The 17688-nt window shown below is 47.9% G+C and overlaps 3 protein-coding genes across 3 annotated transcripts; 1 reads left to right on the forward strand and 2 right to left on the reverse strand.

The window, feature by feature from the left end:
- The first annotated feature begins 353 nt into the window (after positions 1-353).
- LOC123426206 (Golgi apparatus membrane protein-like protein ECHIDNA) lies at positions 354-3718 on the forward strand. The gene is made up of 6 exons (XM_045109999.1): positions 354-563; positions 1001-1057; positions 1155-1358; positions 1435-1494; positions 2751-2877; positions 3349-3718. The coding sequence occupies exons 1-6, from the start codon at positions 549-551 to the stop codon at positions 3444-3446; spliced, it is 561 nt and encodes a 186-aa protein (XP_044965934.1). The 5' UTR covers positions 354-548; the 3' UTR covers positions 3447-3718.
- Positions 3719-5665: 1947 nt separating this feature from the next.
- On the reverse strand, positions 5666-9885 carry LOC123426197 (GDSL esterase/lipase LIP-4-like). Its single transcript, XM_045109990.1, has 5 exons — positions 9309-9885; positions 7068-7253; positions 6828-6982; positions 6447-6711; positions 5666-6341 (listed from the first exon to the last, which is right to left on the reverse strand). The coding sequence occupies exons 1-5, from the start codon at positions 9763-9765 to the stop codon at positions 6091-6093; spliced, it is 1314 nt and encodes a 437-aa protein (XP_044965925.1). The 5' UTR covers positions 9766-9885; the 3' UTR covers positions 5666-6090.
- A 1426-nt stretch (positions 9886-11311) lies between these two features.
- On the reverse strand, positions 11312-17314 carry LOC123426216 (GDSL esterase/lipase At1g09390-like). Its single transcript, XM_045110007.1, has 5 exons — positions 16695-17314; positions 12604-12789; positions 12353-12507; positions 11985-12255; positions 11312-11873 (listed from the first exon to the last, which is right to left on the reverse strand). The coding sequence occupies exons 1-5, from the start codon at positions 17143-17145 to the stop codon at positions 11623-11625; spliced, it is 1314 nt and encodes a 437-aa protein (XP_044965942.1). The 5' UTR covers positions 17146-17314; the 3' UTR covers positions 11312-11622.
- Between the last annotated feature and the right edge of the window lie 374 nt (positions 17315-17688).

Consider the following 17688-nt stretch of genomic DNA (forward strand, 5'->3'; position numbering starts at 1 on the left):
AGTAACCTCTAGCACAACCAACCAGATCGGACGACTATGTGGTGAGAGAACCTCTAACCGGGACACCATCAGTGTCCGGACCCCGGCGAAGCCCCTTAGTTTACGAGAAAACGGGCACTTGGATTGGTCCGTGGACCAATGTGGAACACCGTTGAATGCCTTGCTCGGTCCTGACTGCTCGGTCCGGAGAGATGCACGAGGTTAAAAGGTCGTATGGAGACGACCATTTAAAAAAAAAAAACTGTTGAAGAAAAAAAATATTGATTTCCTATAACTCACTTTTTGATGCTCTAAACAGTTTTTTGACTGCCCAATTTTGATCTAAAGGTCAGAAATAACCCGTGGTAAGCTCGACTGTGCCAAGCACTTCTGACCGTCTCGAGTTCCGCCTCACCTCACCTCCCCGATCCCTCTTTCTCCTTGGGTAGAGCCAGGGCGCGACCGCGCGAAGGAAGCAACGAAAGCCCAAAGCTGGCGCATCCTTAGCACCCAAGGGAAGAAGAAAGAGGCGACAGAGCGAGGCGTCCCGGAGGCAGAGCCAAGGATCCATGGATCGGCCCCAGGTGATTATCCCCAAATCCCATTCCCCCACCCACCTCCTAGTCGTCTTCCTCGTCTCGTCACGGAAGTTCGGATCCGAGCTCTTCGCTTTACCTGTACCTTTGAGTAGGAGGAAGGACTTGCCCAAGATCTAGCGTTTTCTTGGACTAGGGTTCTTCAGTCCCGCGTCGGATCCAGTCATGGGGTTTCTTGGAACCGTGTCTGAACCTCGATTGGTCGCAAGAGATGCATACGTATCTACTCGGTCGCATGAGATCTGGTCTAAATTAGATCAAGATTTGGCTTCGTCTAGTAGGATAATAATAGGAGGATGCAATTGAGCTGGTTTCTTGGGCGCACTGTTAAATCCTGTGGCTTGAGAGTCCAACCGCTTCTGGCCAGTTTTAGATCTGTTGCAATGTGACTGACTGAATGAATGATGACATGAACGTTGTTGCAGGTGGTCAGCGAGAACTATGCCAATCCTATAACATGCCTCTTCCATGTGCTCTTCAAGGTACCTACACGATTCTTCCTCCATGGTACCCGCATGCGCTGCTTAGGATCGCTGCTTGCATTGGTTGCTTATTCATTCTTGTGTGTCTCTGCAAAAGGCGTCGGCGCTGGCGTTCTACATCCTCTTCTCGCTCTTCGTGAAGAGCTTCGTCATCATCTTTGTCATCACCGTGCTCCTTGCCGCGCTTGACTTCTGGGTGGTGAAGAATGTCAGCGGAAGGATACTGGTCGGGCTTCGTTGGTGGAATGAGATTGACGACGATGGTAACAGTGTGTGGAAGTTCGAGTGCCTCGACGGGGAGGTTCGTGCTTGTTCTGTATTTGGCGCCTCTTCTGCTGTTTGAATGGTGAAATGATGACTACAGTGTTCCCTTGCAGTCTCTCGCTCGGATGAACAAAAAAGACTCATGGCTGTTCTGGTGGACTCTTTACTTGAACGTAAGTCATATATTATCTTCCATCGAGGGTTTAATGGAGTGCATGCATGAGATCAACAAATTTAGTGATTTGGCATATCTGCAAGCTAATACTTCTATTAAGATCAAGCCTATTTGAAATTAGATAATGTTTGCAGTTTCATTATAACATGAACCAATCAGTTAGTCTAGGCTCAGTTAGAAGGCCATCATAGTTTACCAGTAACATTTTCCTACTGCATCTTCTTACTTGTTTTAGTTCTCCTTTTTGTTTGGTTATATCTATATCTATGTACCAGTTGTCGGCATTTATAAGGTCAGTGTTACATTGATTTTCATCAAACTACAGGATCATGTTTTAAACAGGAGAAACACGACGTGTATAATTAGAGTGCTAGAGCAGTGGTTAAAATCCATAAGGATAAGTCAACATAGACATCCTTGGTAATGGTTAAACGCGTAGATAATGCATTGTGCTTTCTGTTTTTACATAAATAATTATTTGGTTTCAGTTTTATCTTGGGTGGACTGTGGGATCATGATACATATTGCATAAACAAACCTTGATGATGGTTAAATACATAGATGATCCGCCCTTTTTTCTAGATGCCGTGGTAGCATTATGGCTATTATCCTTGGCCTTGTAACTTGATGTATCCTGACATTTTGGTTTCATGGTTAATGGAACTGGGGCGAGTCCCTATTCTTCTAAAATAAATGCTTACAGTGGGATTCTTTCTTCGTACTAAATCAGCAATCCCTTTACTACTAGCATCTATTAAATGTAAATGTTATGTGTTTTATTTTTTCCCTATACCTGTCTTTATGTTCTTTTTCCCAGTGTTACTGCTAGACCATAAAACACAGCACTAAGTTCGGTTGCTGTACTCCAAAAGAATTTTCAAATACTAATGCAGCTGATGCATAAAAATGGAAGCTTGTCTTAAGATGTACTCCCTCCGTTTCTAAATATAAGACCTTTTAACGATTTCAATACGGGCTACATACGGATGTATATAGATGTATTTTAGAGTGTAGAGTCACTCATTTTCCTCTGTATGTAGTCCCCATTAGAATCTCTAAAAAGCCTTATATTTAGGAACAGAGGGAGTAGATAACTGAGCCTGTGTGGCAACAGTACAGTAATCTATGCAAGTGTTCTCTAATTCCATTGATACACTTTACTGTCTTACTAATTAATCTAGTAAGTAATTATATTAGACTTCTGTAGCTTTGTTTGAACAATAGCGAATATATAACAACCCCTCCATGTTTCAGGCTGCTGCATGGATCATTCTTGCGATATTTTCACTCATTAGACTTGAAGCTGATTACCTTCTTGTTGTTGGAGTTTGCTTGACTCTAAGCCTTGCAAACATCGTGGGGTTCACCAAATGCAACAAAGGTATGGCATACTTAGATTCTTGTCAACATGTCTCAGATAGGGGGAAGTTCTTTTGTACTGTATTGTGCATTTCCCTCCCAAACTGCTTATTGTTCTGATAAGCAAGTAAGCAACATCATCTATTCGAAGTAAGATTTGACTGTTGAAATGTCGTAATTCCTATTATGTATAACTTCATTACATTTGATATTATTTGCTGGCCTTTCTCTTTTTTGGATCATTGAGCTTAGTCAGTTCAGCTTCTTGGATGTACAGTCAGATAGTTGCTTTTGCATATGTGCAGCAACAGAATGCCATGAGTTACTATTTTTGTTCTTTCAACGCTCATTTAGCCTTTTGCATTCCACTTTGCTTTTGAATACTTTACGAGCTCTGCTTTTGCGGTGTTATTCAATTATCTTTTTTGAAACAAAAGTGAGCTGTAGTACCCACAAAATCTGACACACTTCATCGTGGGCATTTATATTACAGATGCCAAGAAGAACATCCGAGCTTTTGCTGAAAATGCCGCTCAAAACGCCATCACATCCCGCATCACATCATCCCTGCAGTCAGCATTCGGCATCTGAAGTCCAGATTACACAGAGGCCCAAAATTACATACAACTGTGTTACCTTCTGTCAAAGATCAGCTTGTGATATCCTGTTTTCATGTGATTTTGGCTTATATACAAGTAGGTCGATTTTGATTGGAGTGACAATGATGGAAAACAGCGTACTAATTAGCCCTAGGTAAGTTTACACTTTCTCCTGTACTAAAGAGCATACTTTCTTCTTCTCTTGTACTCTGGTGTGGCCTAGAGGTCTGAAGCATGTCTTTCAATACAAAAGGCCTTTTTTTTTAATCTATTATGAAGATGTGCTGATGTCGTTGTTCCCATGCCGGAGCTGCCTGTCTTCGTGCATGTGCCTCCAAGGACCAGTGCATTGGAGGTGTAGTTGTCGCCGTTGAACCTTGCATAAGTTTGATACCATATTTCAGTGCTGGGTAGACTGGCAAGAAACCCTAACCTCGGTACCTCGAGGAGAGTTTGGTCTAATACATTCCAGCGTATAGATTCAAGCAGGATTGTAGCCTGAAACACCCAACTTGAAGATGAAACACTGACTTGGAAGATGTAGCGTTGTCATCCCCTAGCATAGCACATGCAAGGACTAAAATCATAACATATGTTGGAGAAGCAAATTCACGGGCTCACCGGTGAAGATTGAGTGAACCCCTGCGAGGACTAAAATTCTAACCTATGTTGGAGTGGTACGTAGAGGGGAAGCAAAATTCTAACCTATGTTGGAGTGGTACGTAGAGGGGAAGCAAATTCGCGGGTTCACTCGTGACGATTCAGTGAAAAAAAGACTTTGCCCTAGTCGCTTTATGAGATGGGAAAAGAAGGATACAAAATGATTCTTTTGTTATCGACACACTTTGTTAATGTCATGTGATGTTTTCTTTTTGACTTTGTCAAAACCAGAACAACATTAATTTTTTTTTTTTTTTGATATTATAACAGCACTATTACATGATTGAATGTAAGAACAAACATTACGCAAAAAAGAAAGTGATAACAAACAGTAAAACCATGAGTGGTAGTGGATGGAAGATTAAAGACCTCTTCAGTTCACGGGATTCTATCTGTAAGAATAGTATAAAGTACAGGTGAATTGAGCGAAGCTCAGATGATTAAGTTCTTTGTGACGCTAGTGCTTGTATTTTACTGAAATTATTTTAAATTATCCGGTGATATTCATTCAGTAGGAGGAGACGTCTTTGTCGACTATGAGAAGCATGTGATGACTTAATCAATTTTAAGATGATGTGCTAGAGATGATTATAGGGATAGTGTATGCATGCTTTTATGTGAGTATATGGGATTGTACTACCTCTCTGTTCCTTAATATAAAGTGTATTAGTTTTTTTAGAAGTCAAAGGATGTCTAAGTTTGACCAAGTTTATGGCAAAATATATAAAGATGTATAATACTGAAAATACAAAATATATAAATATATTTCATGCTTAATCTAGTTATAATGATTTGGTATTCTAAACATTGATATTTTTGTTAATAAACTTGATTAAAGTTAGAGAAGTTTGATTTAAAAAAATAATAATACACCTTATATTTAAGAGCGGAGGGAGTATGTTACAAAAATAGTAGTACTATAAAGTACAAAATTATACTTCTATGTCTTTTTTTTGCGAACAAGCCCTCAGATCTATTAAGAAGCCCATCCAATTACAAACATCACCCCACTAAAAAGAAAATTTACAACAAGGACCCTAGGGAGCCGCACAACCATTCTCGCTGAAATGAGTCGCTGGCGCGCCACCATCATTGCCGCTCTACATATTCGTCGGCAATCCCCTATTGGCAGACGGGAAGTCAACGATCTTAGGCCCAAATGACCAGCACCCCGACGAACTGGAGTCACTGGCCAAGCCTCGATCATCTGAATGCTTGAAACTCGTGTAGACGCAAGCAGAGAGGGAGGGAACCACCATCTGGCCGGCGGCGGACTGAGGGAACGAGGCCGCTTCCTGTTCGCAACAAAAAGAGGAACCGCTTCGCTTTTTTTTTTTTGTTGTTGAAAAAACACTTCTATGTCTTCTTGAACCCTATGAGACTGAGCTTGCACCAAAGCGTGTCTGATGACACCAGGAAATGTACTGATCTTGGAGTCGAGATACTCCAACGATAGTTTCATATCAGTACTTACAAAAAAAAAATCAAATGGGTTGCCATCTTACAAATCAAACAATCGAAAACAAAAAGTTGGCGCTAGAAATACAATCCTTTGGATAAAAAAGAGCCTACGCTTGGAAGTATTTGTATTACCTTCTTTTACAGATAAAGTAAAACTATGATTCACCAATTTTTATGAGCTCCGGGAGATCGCAGCCGCCACATACGTTGTGTATACACATACAATGATACACACCAACAGTGCAAAATCATTATACTCAGCATCACAGAAGTCCCAAAGAAAAAATCAACATCTTTTTACTTGTAGCCGAGGGAGCTATTGCCTATTGTGTACAAGGAGTCAATCAACGTAGAATCAATCTGCTGCAACTTTTACATCATTCACAGTATCCATCGTCGTCACCGTATGGATTGATCTTCACCATTATCCACTCATCCATGATCTATCTGAAGTTTTCTTTTGTCAAGTAACCTTCTCTTTCAAAGTTCGTGGTTCAGTCATTGATTGATGAGCATCAAGACACAGATGATGGTTTCTTGGAGCTACCATTGAGCAAGCTCGCCAGCTTTACCCTGGGCTTGGAGTACTCGCCGCTCATGGCATGCTTGGCGGCGAGGCCGCTGCCGAAATCGGTGAAGTGCACGCCGTCCCAGCTCAGCACCTTCTCCTCCGGCCCGCAGAGATCGCCGCAGCCGTACTTCCCCGGCATGAAGTTGTACGGCGGCCCGCCGTTTCCGCAGCACACCATCAATGGCCACTCAATCCCTGAAGAGAAGAACCAGAAGACGATGACAAGAGTTCCCAGGCGGTTTCAGAGACCGAACTTCTTACAATTTTTCTGAAATTTCACTGCAACCCTTATGTGCATACCGTATTTGGTGTGGTTGGCGACGAAGCCGTACTTGATGGCGAACATGTCGGTGTAGACGACGGTGGCGTCCTTGAGGCGCAGCCGCACCTCGTCGCAGAGGTCGCTGAGCTTCTTGTTGAAGGCCTGCGCCGCCCGGTTGTGGCTGGCGAGGCAGCCGTGCGCGTCGTGCTCGCCGCCCTTCTCCTGCACCACCAGCGCCGGCAGGCAGCCGAGGGCGCCCGTCCCATGTATCCAGAACTTCCTCGCGCCATTGTCATACAGGATCTGGAAGACCAGCGTCGCCGCCAACAAAAAACCTTCCTCCGTCAGCGCAACCACTCACCGCCACGCTCGGGACGGAACAACATCTTCAGACCGACGGCACGTCGTGATTTACTTACCCGCATGGCGTCGCCGATCTCGCCGACGATCTGCCTGAGCTTCTTGTCCCACTGATCGGACGGCGTGTGCATCACCCCGGCGACGTCGTTGTGGCCGATGTCCATCATGTAGAGCGCGTTCTCGAAGCCCTCCTTGTTCACCGGACCCTTCAGTCCTGCAAGAACGCAACGTCGACGTTGGTTATCTTTTCGTTCTCCTGGAAGTGAGATGTGATCATGGCAACAGCGACAATGGCGAACCTAGCTCGATGAGCTCCAGGGATCTGCGCTTGAAGTAGACGAACTGGTCGACCTGGACGTTGAGGGAGTAGGGGGAGACGCCGTGGGACACCGTGGAGCCGGCCATGGCGAAGTTGACGCCGTTGCTGTAGTCGGAGCCCACTGCCTTCAGGTACGGGTTCAGCTCATGCGTCTTCAGACTCGCACCTGAAAAGATGATATCAAGGATTGAGTACAAGTCTATCACTCACTTCATTTCCAACTTTCGAACATGGTTAGTAGTAAATTCTGTGTTTTGACGTTCTATCACTGACATCACATGAAAATGTCTTGGGCAGCTCGTTAATCAAACCTTGTCCGTACACGCAACCGAATGTATCCGTTGCGTCCATATGCTACAGTGATTCAGCTCTTCTCACAAGGGAAGAATAGGCACTCACCAGTGCCGTGCCCCCACCATGTGCATCTCTCTCAACCATTTAATCTAGGCTATGTGATATCTCCTATGATTGTACTCTTGATATCCTCAATTGGACGATGAAGCTTTCATGACAAACATACTGAAAGTACATATGCTTTCTATTCTGATTTAATGTCACGGGTAAATGCCTTGACCCAAACTTATTATTTACTGTAAAAAATCTCATTGTGATATATTTGCCAAACACTTTGGAGCAGTGGCGAATCTAAACAAGTTAACTTCTCACAATTGGAAAAGAAAAATTTGTACTACTCTATTTTTTGACCTTATTTGAACAAAAGAATTGAGATTTTTTATTTTTTTATACACAAAGTTAACTTTGAACCCTCCCTTTATTTTCTTCTAAGATTCGCCACTACTTTGGAGGGCATGCACATATCACAAATCACCCATCTCAGGAAGCAATAGCATCATGGATTGGACTGCTGTCCATGTGCACAGTGTGAGAGCTATGAACCATCACATGGTGGCACATTCTTGAGAGGACCATGGCATGCAAATCGCCCCTGATAGTAAAGATTATGAAAATATTTAAGGCGACTGAATCGAACTTATAAAGTGGGCAGAAATGATCCTTAACCTCCCACCCCATTTCCACTACAGGTGGATAATGTTTGACCGAGCAAACACGACGCAACATGAGTTATGCGAAATCGAATGATTCCTTGCACGCCCTGCTGGCATCGTCATGGTATAATAATCATCTCAGAAAGAAGACAAAATGGGCAAGAAAACCATGTGGCTGGTGGGTTCAAACTCTAACTGCAATGTCATGTTCCGATCACGGCGTTAATCGCAATGCCACCGTGTTGACCCGGCAACTAACACAGCAGACAACACATGGGTAAACATGAAACCACAGAAGTAACTACAATGTCATGTTCTGATCACTATATCATCATCCGCATGTTTTTGTTAAGATCTAGCCCAATCCCCTTTCAGAATGTACAGCATATACTACTACTACTACTACTAACATAAAGCTGTGCTTGGCCCATGCCTAATTTGTTTTACCGAGCTAGCTAGCTTTACACCATTTTGTGCCGCACAAAGCTGGCCTACGTTGCATAGTTTCACCCTTTCTTCTTCACATGTTTGGCCTGCCAACCTCTTTGTCTCAACACAGAGTTAAACAACCAAGAACAAAACAAGCCCACAGGAGGAACGGGTCTTGTGAAGAACTTGGATCATGCAAACACGCAAGGACATTGCTCTTTCTTAATCCCAGCCACGACTAGCAGGCAGGTCAAACTTACAAAAACCATAGGTTTCTTTCTTTCCCTCTACCTCTCTCCCCCGATCGATTGGATTGGCGACGAGAAGGACAAAAAGAGAGGGAAATCAGGCAGCCATAAGCCATTGTTAGGTGGCACATGGTCGCGACTAGTGCTTCAACCACCGTTTTGACAGCACCCGGTCGATGGATATTTTCCTAGCCCCGCTCCCACGTTGAAGGCGACATGACCAGCTTCAGCTTGTTGACCCTGATTACTCGAGACCTCCCCATCCATCCACCACCTACCAACCGGCCCGGCTGCGTGCAGAGTTTTGGTTCCTCCGTGCGCCGTGGATCGCCGGGGATTTCACCGGAACGGGTCGGTTCCGGCGAGCCGAGGATCGGAGGGGATTCAGTTGAGACGAGCATGTGCAATTTATTTCCTTTGCAGAATTACAGCTATGCTACAGTGGTTTATAGTAGTAATTTCGAATTGACGAATGGCGAGATGTGGTAATTATTGAGGGGCCGGAGGATATGGGTGGTGGTTGAGGGCAGGACTCACAGATGAAGTCGATGATGACGCGGCCGTCGGAGAGGCGGCCGGTGGGGCGGCGGAAGTAGGTGCGCCCCTCCGGCGGCATGATATGGATGCCCCCGGCCGCCGCCACGCCGCCGGTGTCCGAGTTCGAGTCGCCGAAGTTGAACAGCACCACCGGCGGCCCCGCCTTCTGCTTCTCCTTCTCCTTCTCCTTCTCCGGCTCCGGCTTGGCCGCGGCCACCGCCGACACGGCCTCTCCGCCTCCTACGACCCGCGCTACTCCATCGCCTCCGCTGGAATTCGTGGTCACGGCCACGACGGTGCCGAGGTTCTGGCGGACGGCGCCCATGGCGGACGGGGACAGGAACGTGAGCGAGAGCACGATCACCGCCACGCCCACCGCCGCGAACACGCAATAGTACTGCAGGCGCAGGCTCACCACCTTCGCGCCGCCGTTGGGCCCGCCCGCCGCCATGGCCATCGTCGGCCCCTTTGCAGCTCCTTCTCGGCTTCTCTCGCTTGCTCGCTCCCTCCCTTGGCCAGGTTTCTGTCAGGGCACGAGCGCGGAGCGGTGGAAAGTTTCCACTGGAAAGTGTCCACGCGCGTACGCATATATATATGGCGGGCCGGGATCTTTCTTCCCCCTCTTTTTTTACAGTGCATCTTCTGAAGTTATACTCCATTTTATTGTAATATTATTTTGTTATGTTGTTTTTTTTGTAGTATAAGTTTAGAGAACTGAAATGAGGCCACCAATTGCTTATTTTTGAGGGCCAGGGTGGTGTTTGGTTAACGGAAACACTAATTAGATGTTTCAGATTTTTAGACACGACAAAACCGGCGTTTTCATGGTAAATTATATTATCAAGAGACGGAAAACTTAGTTTACAAGCACGGAAATTTTCTGTTAAAAAGATGAACCGAGACAGATCTGCCATCTTCGCCAACTAGAGTTAAACTTGTCATCCTCAAAAACCATAATTTGGCATGGTAAAAAAATAAATCTGATGCCAGATTTGTGGTAGAGTCTTGATTAAATATCTTCGTAAAATTCGAAGAAGCACCCGCTAAAACTTTAAAATTTCACGAAGTAAGCGCTGGTTTGGCCTCGCGTAGGCGGCGACGATGTAATTATTGGAGGAGAGGTGGGGGGGAAGGTGTTGACGAAGCTGCGGAGTGACGGCCGCGTGGACGTTTTCAAACTCGCAAATGGGGTTGGGTGAGGGGTGGGGTCTGGCTGGCAATGGCATAACGCCATGAGACTCTTCTTCTCCCTTTCGAATGGTGACCGCAAATGTACAAGCTTATGGTCGAGATCTGTTCCAGAAAAGAAAAACCAGTGTTTTTTTAGTCCTTCGCAACAGCACCTCAGTTGGCCCCCCATGCGCACCGTAATTATATTCTACTGGAAGGGGGGAAAATGCATAATTAATTAATTAATTGATTGATTACGTAAGAACAAGATCCGTCATGTTCCTGCAGAACATCTTCAGTGGGTTTGTGGTGCACCTACCAACTTGCAGCAGCGTACTGTGTGGCATCATACTACATGACAAGAATACGTAGGAGTTGGCAGAGTTGTAGTTTGATCAAACTTTCTGTCCACTTTGAACTTTCTGACCAAAGTGAAAAACAAAGTCGTCAGAGTGTTCTTCCTTGCGTGGAAAGTGGGCACAAAGCAAAAAAAAAAAAAAAAGACTCCAAGCTCCATGTAGACCCCCAAACTTTGGACGCATCGCCCTTTATTTCTAGTCTAGAGTCAGGTACAAACCACTTGAAATTCTTGCATGCCTCCATGATATGCTCCGGGAATGATGCCACCCCTCTAGAAAAGCTATAATGTTTTTCTTAGTGATTCCACAGTAAAAAGATTTCTCTGCATCATCTAATTTTCCTCAGTGTGTGTCACAGCCACAACTCACAATGATGGGAGTTCTTCTCCTTTAGATCTTGACAATAGTAAGATTTTTAGCTTAGCTTCTGTGCCACAAAATGATAAGAAGTTATTCGTTTTTGCAAGTTAAAAATCGATGAAAGCACGCTAAATACTCATCTCTATTTAATATTTATTGATCAAAATTCAGAAATTTTTAGACAAGTTCATATGTGGCGCAGAGCCACAGACAACCTGCATATGCATTAACTTAACCCCTAGGATATACGCACACTTCGATTGCACAGAATGGAAAAAGAAGAAAAAAGAAAACCCACGGTGACTGTGAGTCCGTTATCAAGGACTTCCGATGAACTCGCGTTGGGGGTTAGCTTTTGTTAGTAGTACCTTCACCTTCATCATTCCTATATATTAAAGCATTGGGTTCGCTGGATCGACGCATCATTACGAGGCCTTGGACTTCGCTGGCTTGACCAAGCTGGTGAGCTTCATCCTAGGAACGGAGTATTCGCCGCCGATCGCCATGGAGGCCACGATGCTGTTTGCGGCGTCGGTGAAGTGGACCCCGTCCCAGCTGATGAACTTGTCGCCGAGCTTGCACAGGTCCATGTCGCTGCCCATGCAGCTTCGCTTGGGGTCGTAGTTGTAAGGGGGCCCTCCGTGGCCGCAGCATGTCATCAATGGCTTCTCAATCCCTAAGAATCGACACGAACCGAGCAAGTTCTTAATCTGACCTCTTTGCACAAACGAACAACAACAATTCCTGAACGATGATCTCTTTGCAGCTTATTGGCATCGTGACTTACCGTGTTTGGTGTGGTTGGCGACGAGATCGTACTTGATCGCGAACATATCCACAAAGATGATGGACGATTTCTTCAGTAGCAAGCGCAGGTCGTCGCAGGTCTCGCTCAGCAATGTGTTGAACCTCTTGGCGGCATTGTTGAACTTTGCGATGCACCCATGCTCGTCGAGGTCCCCGTCGCTGGCCCTCGGCATCGCAAGCTTCGCTGGCAGGCATCCCAGCGCACCTGTCCCGTGTATCCAGAACTTCCTCGCCCCGTTCTTATGCAGAATCTGCAGTTTCGCAAGGGTTGAACACTTAACGGTCGTTTCACGGGGTAACCACGGCTTCAGAATTCATTATGGAAAACCGTCTCCGAACCACATGTACCTCGATGGCTTTCCTGATTTCGGCAACAAAGTGGGGAAGCTTTGCAAGCACTTGATCGTAGGGCAAGTAGAGAATGGAAGTGATGTCGTTCTGCCCAATGTCCATAGTGTACAGAGCTCTTTCGAAATCGAGCATGTTGAGTGGGGCCGGCTCATCTGAATGACATTTACCAGGAAATAACCAATAAGTTTTTCAGTTGACAGTGCCTAAAAGAAGCCGGAAACCTTCGTCGGATCAGAGACGGAGCAAACCTCTTGTGATGGACTCGTTGCATCTGTCCCTGTAGAAGACGAACTGATCGATCTGCACGTCCAGTGAGAACGGCGTGTCCCCTGGCGTCGCAGTCGCTCCGGCGATGGCGAAGTTCACGCCGTTGCTGTAGTCAGAACCCAGCGGCTTCATGTAGGGGCTCAGGTGGTGCGTGTTCAAGGTCTCACCTGAAGAAGAGAAGATGGAAGAGCAAACCGTTAAACTGTCAGCCAAGTCAAGCATCGAAAACTGAAAATTTTGAGTTTTTTTTCTGCAAATGTTCCACACTTCAATGAAAAAATATATATAAAGTACTACCTAATGTAAGACGTTTTTCCAGTTCAAATAAAAATGCCTTACATTAAGTTACAGAGGGGGTAGTAAAGGACACACATATGGGGCAGGACATGTGTTGTTTGCAATATTGGATCAGGTTCCAAAACTCCCCACTTGTGCTCTATGAAAAAGGTTCTCCATCCACATACAACAATGCAGGCGAGCTGTTGAGCTCAAAGATGAGAGGCATTTGATCGAGTCCACACGATAGTGTTGACTCGCATAGTACAGGAGTAGTAAACTGCAAGGCATATTTGCCGTGAGTGGTACTCTTATGTCTAATCCTTCTTAACTCTGTCGTGCTTTTGGCATTTTACAGGTGCAATGTTTCTTTCTCCATCGTTTTTTTTATGGCAAGACTAAGTTGCACTTGAACAGCACCAGCAGTCCCTGCAGGGAGCAAGTGGAGCAGAAGAATAAACACTAACATGTGCAGAAAAAGTGTGATGGGGTTCCCGTGGCTAGCTTGTGTTCTTGCCACCAGAGAAGATGAAACTGCCACAGATAGCCTCACCAGTTGACATAGAAGCTACTACCGTCGACACCGAAGCAGATCCCCTTGTCTTGCTCTTGCACACTCACAAGCACTTACACCAGTATTAGTATGTTCCGACAGTGGATACATCTGCCTTGTCCATGGTGTAACTCATGGAACCAATCATTTCACTCCATGAAGCTCAAACCCACCTCTTTCACGGCTCCCTTCTCAACCATCACGATGCCGAATGGCTCTCGCATTATCCCTTCGACCATTGACTGCGTACAAGTTGAACTGAACAGAATAACATCCACCATGTTGTGGCCCTAGCTCAATGAGCCGCTTCCCTGACATGTTCGCCAAAACAGTAATATCATTATGCATCCGGCATGACGACATGAGCGCACCCCATTGCGACGCATGTGGCCTCATTGGCATATCCAACGACACGGCCTCAGCCTCCTCAACGTGTCGTTCACGCCTAAGGAGATCGGCTAGGCACCCATATTGCTCTCTTTTGTGGCTCGATCCCGCGGTGCTGCATCGACCGGAAAATTTTCCTCCCTTGGTCCACACGACCCGTGTGGGTGCACGCGCACAAAGCAGCAACGAACGTTGACTGGTTTGGCACAAAACCGTGTCCGAGGAACACCTCAAGCACATGCATGCTCACCATGGCCATTCATGGCAAGCCCTCAGCTCATCGAATTCCACAGCACAACGTCACGGCAACGAACAGAACAACGTCAGCTCATCGCAACCCCTTCTCCATGCACCCACACTCGCAGTACATGTCCACCAGCGCGGTCTCTCTCAGAGGCACGGAGATGAGCGCACGCCTTGAACACGCACACCAGCACCAGCACGTCCGTCTCGAGACCCTCCCCCCATCACCCGATCAAACACCCGTAGTGCCTCGTCGAACCACCCTGCACGCACGAGCACGTCGACCATGGCACAAGACACCAAGTCCCGGTCCGGCATTCAGGCAAACACCCGCCGTGCCGCCGCCAGGGCGCCCGTCTTACCGTAGCCGGACAACACCGTGTTCCAAGAGGGTGGGGGGAGGATTGAAAGAGAAGGCTCCAACGGAAACTGAAGAGGAGGAGGAGGAGAAACCTTTGTCCTCTCGTCCGTTTCGGTGGGTGAGGGAGGATGGCGCGACATCAATGCGGGAGGCCTGGCTGGAAAGGCTCGACCTCTTTCTTTGTTCGTCCAACCCACGGCCACAACAGTGCCACTGGGGAATTCTTGTGGGGATCGCTCCGATTCCGATGGATACGATACGATACGATCATATGGGTCGGGACCGGCCGGCCGGCCGGGACATTGATTTTGGCTCGAAAAACTAGAACGGAAGAAGGTGCAACTCAAGTCGACTTCCCTTCCTTCTTCCTTGTGCGGGGGTGGGCCCAAGCATCCACTCGCTCAAAGGGAGGGATGTCGGTCCGTCTGAGCACCACGGGATCAAAGCGCCACGGGTAGTACCAGTAGGAAATTACTACAACCTACTCCCTCCGCTCCAAAATATAAGACCTTTTAGTATTTCACTAGAAGACTACATACAGAGTAAAATGAGTGAATCTATACTCTAAAATATGTCTATGTGCATCCGTATGTAGTTTATATCCGTATGTAGTTTATAGTACAATCTCTAAAAAGTCTTATATTTAGGAACGTACTCCGTACTACGAAATTGCCATGTGCAGGGAACGACCAAAAAGGGGCGGCTAAAAGATGGGCAGAGAGAGGAGGTAGCCGCCGGTCGTTGGGTCGAGCCATGTGACGCTAGGCGCGGCATGTGACTTTTTGGGTGTTGTAAAATAAACAAAAGAGGAGTCAGTCAGGAGTGGGTGAAGAGTTGCTCCTGCAGCCCTACGTCGCTCCTCCCTCCCTCCCTTTGCACGCCAGGCGCTCCCAACCAAGTCGCTACGCTACGTGCCACCCACCTCTCGCTCGAGTGCACTTCAGCCACCTCGTCGTCAAGGTTCCAGCTATGTCACGTCATCTACGAGCTACGACGAGAGATCGCCGTTTGCCGAAATCGGACTCGCCCTCGCCCTCGCCCTCGTCGACGCGTCAATCCATAATCGGCAACACGATTCTTGCTCTGGATAGGCTCTATCTGCAAACGTACTACTGTGGTCACTCACTCATTCCCTGGCGTCAAGTGCGGCATGATGATGCTTAGGGCCTACGATAATTAAGCTCAGGTGCGCGCGTGTGCGTGACGCGACGAAGATGGCCGGGCTGGGCTGGGCCAGGCAGACGAGCTGTCGGCGTCGTGCGATCGGATGCAGCGGCCAGCGCGGCGCCCTCGCCAACCACTGGTTGGCTGGCTGGACGGATGGATACGCGTGCCACCCTTCCGCTTAACTGATCCACTCCTCCTACAATCTTGTTTATTTTCATTTCTTTCCTAGAGAGTGGAGTAGTTGATTTACATAGTACTACATCAGTGCGGGGTTGTTGGATTGGCATTTGACAGCGAAAGGCCGCACGAGGATGCTTCAAAACCTGGCATGAGATCCCGTATTTTCCCACACAAAGCGGCTCGCTTTTATTTCGTTCCGGCCAGACGTCGGTCAGTGCGCATCATATATCATATGTGGCCACGAAGCTTCAAGCGAAAAGAGCGAACGGACAGGCGTGCGGAGTTTGGCGTCGACTGCCGTCACGCGTTGGCCGGCGATCAATTCGGGGCTGGATCTACCTCCCCGCGATGGCCATGGCCCATGACACCGGCCTTTTCATGGAAACGGGACAAGAGCGTCCGGCGGAGAGACGCGTCTTCTCGCCGTGGTTTTGGCGTCAAGTCGATTGTGTCAAAAACCATCGGAATCCGCCAGACCGAGTTGATTCGGTGACCCTTTGGGTCGAAGAAATTCGGTGGCGTGCTAGCTGGATCGATGCAGGTCACGGTTTGGCCGGCTAAACTTTGGCACGGACTGTTGTGCTGTACTACTACTCCGACAGTATGTACACAACATTGGATTGGGTTCATGTTTCTCCTTTTCAGCTTATTACCATCGCAGCTCCAACAGCTCTCAGCAAAACATTAAACAAAGGGAACAGATGGAGAAATGCGCTCTCCACCTCCCCGCAATCGATTCCCAACGCAGCTACTCCGACAAGGGCTAAATTACGCACTCCGACAAGACATTCGATGGAGTAACGACACTTGATTACTCTAATTGATTCCTACTGCTTCACTCTGGTTAATATAATTAACTAATGGCGGAAGGAGAGGGAGGGGGAGGGGAACGGGGAGGCACTCACAGATGAAGTCGAGGACGACGCGGCCGTCGGAGAGCCTGCCGGTGGGGTGGTGGAAGAAGGCGCGCCCCTCCGGCGGCGCGATGCGGATCCCCATTATCGCCGCCACCCCACCCGTGTCCGAGTTGGAGTCGCCGAAGTTGAACACCACCACCTCCTTCGGCTTCGTCGCCACCTTCGCCGCCGCCTTCGTGGGCGCCTGCGCCATCCCCTTGCTCTTCCGGTGCTCGCCGGCCCCGGCGGGCGCCGCCGCGGTGGCGAGGGCGGAGGTGGTCGAGAGGGCCGCGCCGCTGCCGGCGGCCGGCATGTAGCGGACCGTGGCGAACAGGACGGCCCCGGCCACCGCCCCCAGCACGCAGTAGTACTGCAGCCGCAGCAGGCTCATGTTCTTCATCAGCCCGCCGCCGCTGCCGCCTCCTCCTCCATTGCCTCCCCCGTTCGGCCCGCTCGCCATGGCTGGCCTTCCCGAGCTAGCTAACCAGTAACCACTGCCGCTGTCGGTCTTCTCCCTCCGCGCTCTCTGATCCGCGACTCTTGTCTGTCTGTCTCTCAGTCCGTGTCTCTGTGTTGTTTATATACACTGTTATTTAGCTCCCGAATGCACAATGCTTCAAACGAAGAGAAAGCTGGGCATAAAGAAACCACGTTGCACAAAACATGTGGAGGGTTGGTGTGTGACCCTGTTTACCTTTTGTTTTGGGCACCGCTCTTACGCTTCGGCCAGTCGGTCAGCAGCCGTTTGATCTGAGTTCTAATAGCCGTTCGATCAGCATCAGCGCACTGTCCTGCGCGCCTCCGACCTCCTGCCGCACGAGTATCCCATCCTCTCCCTTGTCATCATCGCTCGTCGCATCACCCTCATGCCCTCTCCCCCCGTCGCTCGTCGCTCGTCGCCGTTGACGCTCGTGCGTGCACATGCTTGTCCCTCCGGAACTCCGGTTGAAGCTTTTTTCATTGTGGTTGAAACTTTTTCCATGTCGCTTGAAGCTTTTTCACA

Source organism: Hordeum vulgare, chromosome 1H (assembly GCF_904849725.1).
Source record: "Hordeum vulgare subsp. vulgare chromosome 1H, MorexV3_pseudomolecules_assembly, whole genome shotgun sequence".
NCBI lineage: Eukaryota > Viridiplantae > Streptophyta > Magnoliopsida > Poales > Poaceae > Hordeum > Hordeum vulgare.